Genomic DNA, 2083 nt, shown 5'->3' with positions numbered 1-2083 from the left:
GGCAATACAGACTGGTTCAAAGTAAGATCTGGAGTACGACAGGGATGCGTTCTATCTCCCCTCCTGTTTATAATATATATGGACACAATAACGCAAGACGCAAACCAAATCCAAGAAAGCCTAAATGAATTTCTGTTCGCAGACGACCAATGTCTTATTCATCATGGCCAACAAAGCCTCCAAAATCACACTACCGAACTAAACAGCACCTGTGAAAAATTCAACATGAAAATAAGCACATCAAAAACAGAAGTTATGAAAGTGAGCCGAAACCATAGTCCCCTGAACATCAATGTCAATAGTAAAAAACTGAAACACGTGAAGGAGTTTAAATATCTTGGCTGCACCTTTTCTGAAAACGGGACCATAGACAGAGAAATAGAAATGCAAACTCAAAAAGCCAACGCTGTCACCTACCAACTCGCACCCCTTCTATCCCATCCAAACATCTCCCAGGACTCAAAAAGACAGCTTATCACCTCAATATTCATACCAACATTATGTTATCAGTGCCAGACCTGGACCTTAAGCAAAACCCACGAAAGCAAAATCACCGTCTGCGAAATGGAATGTCTCCACAAAACCCGTAACGTCACAAGACAAGACAGGCAGAGAAATGAAGAAGTTAGAGCAGCTATCGGCACTGAGTCCTACCTGCGTTACATAAAAAGACAGAGGATAAAATGGTTTGGCCACCTGTTACGCATGTCACCTGACCAGCCAGCCTCGAGAGCCTACAACACCAAGGAAGAGGAAGGCCACGCAAAAGGTGGATCGAGGGTGTCAAGGAAACCCTAAGAAAACATAACATCACAACTGAAAGAGCTGCGTAGCTGACCATAGAAAACTGCATCTCCCATCGACGCTTAACGGCAACAGAGGATGAAAAAGTAAAAGTAAAGTAAAAATTAAGAGTGTATATTCCAACTCGCAGTCTAAGGTTTTGGCAAGTTCTGTGGATCTTGTGACATGCCCATACCATTTTAGTTTTCGTCTCTTCACTGTGGTCAGCATTTGAAACGTGGTCTTTGTACGAGATGTCAAGGAGTCTGCGGTAACATCTCATCTCTGTGGTCTGAATCTGTTTCTCTAATTCTACTGTTAGTGTCCACGACTCGCAGGTGTATAAAAATATTGAGATGACCAGTGAGCGCATTAGTCTAATTTTTTTAGTTGTGCGTGATGTTTCTGTCCCTCCAAATAGGCTTCAGTTTTGACAGCGCAGCTGTTGTTTGCGCGATTCTGGAGAGACTTTCTGGTCTTGAGCCTTCATCTGAGACGATTTTGCCATCTATGAAACATAAAACAATGGGTGAAAGGGCATTTGAATACCAAGGCCCCAAGATCTGGAATGCTTTGTTTTAAAAATTAATAAGACAAATATTTGTAGTGAACAGTCAGAACACAACGTTTTATGTTACTGTTGTATGTTGTGCAGTATTGCAAATCGCTCAGAGCCTGTGTACTTTGATCGGGGTTGAGCGCTATAGAAATGTCAGTTATTATTATTATTACAGCACCTACACCTACAACTACACCTACAACTACAACTACACCTTCAACAAGGGGTCGCCTGGTTTAAGAAATAAAACTAACAAGATAATGCCCGTCAAAGTTTGGTGATTACTAAAGCTTGAGGGTTTTTGGAAACTGAATGTTTCTTTTTCTTTTAGTAAAATCCACAACAAATATGTTTTAAAAGGCGTTCAGCCAAAAAACAAACATTTGATAGAAATTCCCAAAACTGCAGAAAAATGCTAGTTTCTTGACATTTTCATTATTTTGACAACCGCCAGACTTCACAACGCTGCCTCACATATGACCTTATAGTGTTGCAAGTGCCGTAAAACACTCACTAAAACTAAACTAAAACACCTCCACCCACCACCAGGCGTACCCGGTCCTACTGGAGGTGGCAGACCACTTTGGTCCAGAGAACGTACAACTGAAGGTCCATCTGTTCCCGCTGCCCTACCACAGGAACTCTCACGTCATGTCTAAAGGTAAGCAAACACACACACACACACACACACACACACACACACACACACACACACACACACACACACACACACACACACAC

At 42.0% G+C, this 2083-nt stretch overlaps 1 protein-coding gene across 1 annotated transcript in view; it reads left to right on the top strand.

The window, feature by feature from the left end:
* Positions 1-1870: 1870 nt before the first annotated feature.
* The window catches only part of LOC106011198, a gene marked incomplete at its 5' end in the record, with an annotated part of 4025 nt that continues 3812 nt past the window's right edge, over positions 1871-2083 (top strand). The window contains one exon of the mRNA XM_035968614.1: positions 1871-2003. Coding sequence (XP_035824507.1) covers positions 1871-2003 — 133 coding nt within the window. The remainder of the gene's footprint in view (positions 2004-2083) is intronic.

Source organism: Aplysia californica, unplaced genomic scaffold (genome assembly GCF_000002075.1).
Source record: "Aplysia californica isolate F4 #8 unplaced genomic scaffold, AplCal3.0 scaffold00070, whole genome shotgun sequence".
NCBI lineage: Eukaryota > Metazoa > Mollusca > Gastropoda > Aplysiida > Aplysiidae > Aplysia > Aplysia californica.
Note: the sequence above shows the minus strand (reverse complement) of the source record. Positions and strands in the feature narration are given on the sequence as shown.